Genomic DNA, 1,191 nt, shown 5'->3' on the forward strand with positions numbered 1-1,191 from the left:
CGAACTCCCTGCGTCCTGGGATTGGGCCCAACTTCCCTCCCCCCAGCTGGGGAGCCCGTGTCTCCTGGCTGTGTGTGGCTGTGGACACCCTCGGGGAACAGGAAGGTGACAGGGTACGGGGCTCACTCACTTGTGGTGGGCAGGGCCACAGGAGCCCAGAAGGTGGCAGCCGGCTTGCTCTAGGTTCCAGTCGAACATCTCCAGCACTTTGTGGCACTCGCCTCGCGGCCGCAGACCCAACCCAAAAAGCTGCTCCACCTGAGGGCAGAGGGTGGTGCGTGGGACACACGGGGCCAAGGGGAACCAGACCAGGGTGGGGGCAGAGGAGAACCAGAGGGGGCAGGGAGTGGGAGAGAGCAGCAGAGCCAGGCTTCAGGGCCCTGAAAACCAGAGTGGGCAGGAGGTGGTGGTACCTTCAGATACTGGGCAGCCCTTTGCACGTTCCAGCTGTGGCTCTGCAGGGCCGCCTGGCACTCCTCTGTGGTCACCCCATGCACCATGGCCTGCAGCTGGGCATACCCACCCACCGGTCAGCACCAGTTGGGCCCATTCCTCTGGGCCCCTCTGACTCCTGCCCCCCTCACCCAACAGCCAGGCCTGATACTCACCATCTGGATCTTATCTGTTGGCCGTACAGCCTCTGGCCCGTCCCCTGGGCAGCCCCTCTGTGACAGCCAAGCGGTGGCCCTCAGGGCTGGCGGCCGGACCCCTGGATTGCTGTTGTTGGTGGAGAAGTTGGCCTTGGGATCTGGAGCAGCCTGGGGCATGGGCCGAACAGTGGCAGTGGGGGCGGCAGGGGCTGGAGTGCTGGGTGGGGGCAGCAGGGGCACAGGCAAGGGGGTGGGTTCTTCGGGGCTCTGTGCCTCACGCAAGAAGCGCTGGTAGCGCTCCAGGTAGGGCGGGCGCTCAGGCAGCAGGTAGTAGTGGGTATTGCTGACCTTCTTGCCGTCGCGGACGATGGGCAGGATGCAGGGACCAGCCCGAGGACCAGGTGCCTGGATCACCTGGGGTGTGGCGTACTTGGGGTCTGAGGCAAAGCTCTGGGTGGTGGGCATGGTCTTCCCAGGTGAACTCGAGAGCCGGGGTGGCAGCGGGGAGCTGCCACGGGGCACCAGGGGACTGGGGGTCCTTGAGCTTTGAGGGGACAGGGGCTCCCGGGGAGGCACCCGGGGAGGGGAGGCAGGTCCAGGC

At 66.2% G+C, this 1,191-nt stretch overlaps 1 protein-coding gene across 3 annotated transcripts; it reads right to left on the reverse strand.

Moving 5' to 3' along the window:
• Positions 1 to 37: 37 nt before the first annotated feature.
• On the reverse strand, positions 38 to 1,185 carry LOC102253917 (activated CDC42 kinase 1). Of its 3 annotated transcripts, none has more exons than XM_014545390.1 (3): positions 609 to 1,185; positions 414 to 503; positions 38 to 258 (listed from the first exon to the last, which is right to left on the reverse strand). In XM_014545390.1, exons 1-3 carry the CDS (start codon positions 1,053 to 1,055, stop codon positions 127 to 129), a joined length of 669 nt encoding a protein of 222 aa, XP_014400876.1. In that variant the 5' UTR covers positions 1,056 to 1,185; the 3' UTR covers positions 38 to 126. The 3 variants fall into 3 exon arrangements, with proteins under 3 accessions (XP_014400876.1, XP_005852993.1, XP_005852992.1); XM_005852930.2 differs by having other exon boundaries at positions 42 to 258; positions 414 to 509; XM_005852931.2 differs by lacking the exon at positions 414 to 503.
• Positions 1,186 to 1,191: the final 6 nt, after the last annotated feature.

Source organism: Myotis brandtii, unplaced genomic scaffold, assembly GCF_000412655.1.
Source record: "Myotis brandtii unplaced genomic scaffold, ASM41265v1 C42221250, whole genome shotgun sequence".
NCBI classification, from domain to species: domain Eukaryota; kingdom Metazoa; phylum Chordata; class Mammalia; order Chiroptera; family Vespertilionidae; genus Myotis; species Myotis brandtii.

Bases quoted from the DNA above. Each gene is read 5' to 3' on its own strand.
- LOC102253917 (XM_005852930.2), bottom strand. From the start codon at position 1,055: ATGCCCACCACCCAGAGCTTTGCCTCAGACCCCAAGTACGCCACACCC. The intron at 510-608 runs GTGAGTATCAGG...GGGTATGCCCAG, and splicing joins CAACAGATAAGATCCAGATG to CTGCAGGCCATGGTGCATGG. The intron at 259-413 runs GTACCACCACCT...CTCTGCCCTCAG, and splicing joins GGGCTGCCCAGTATCTGAAG to GTGGAGCAGCTTTTTGGGTT.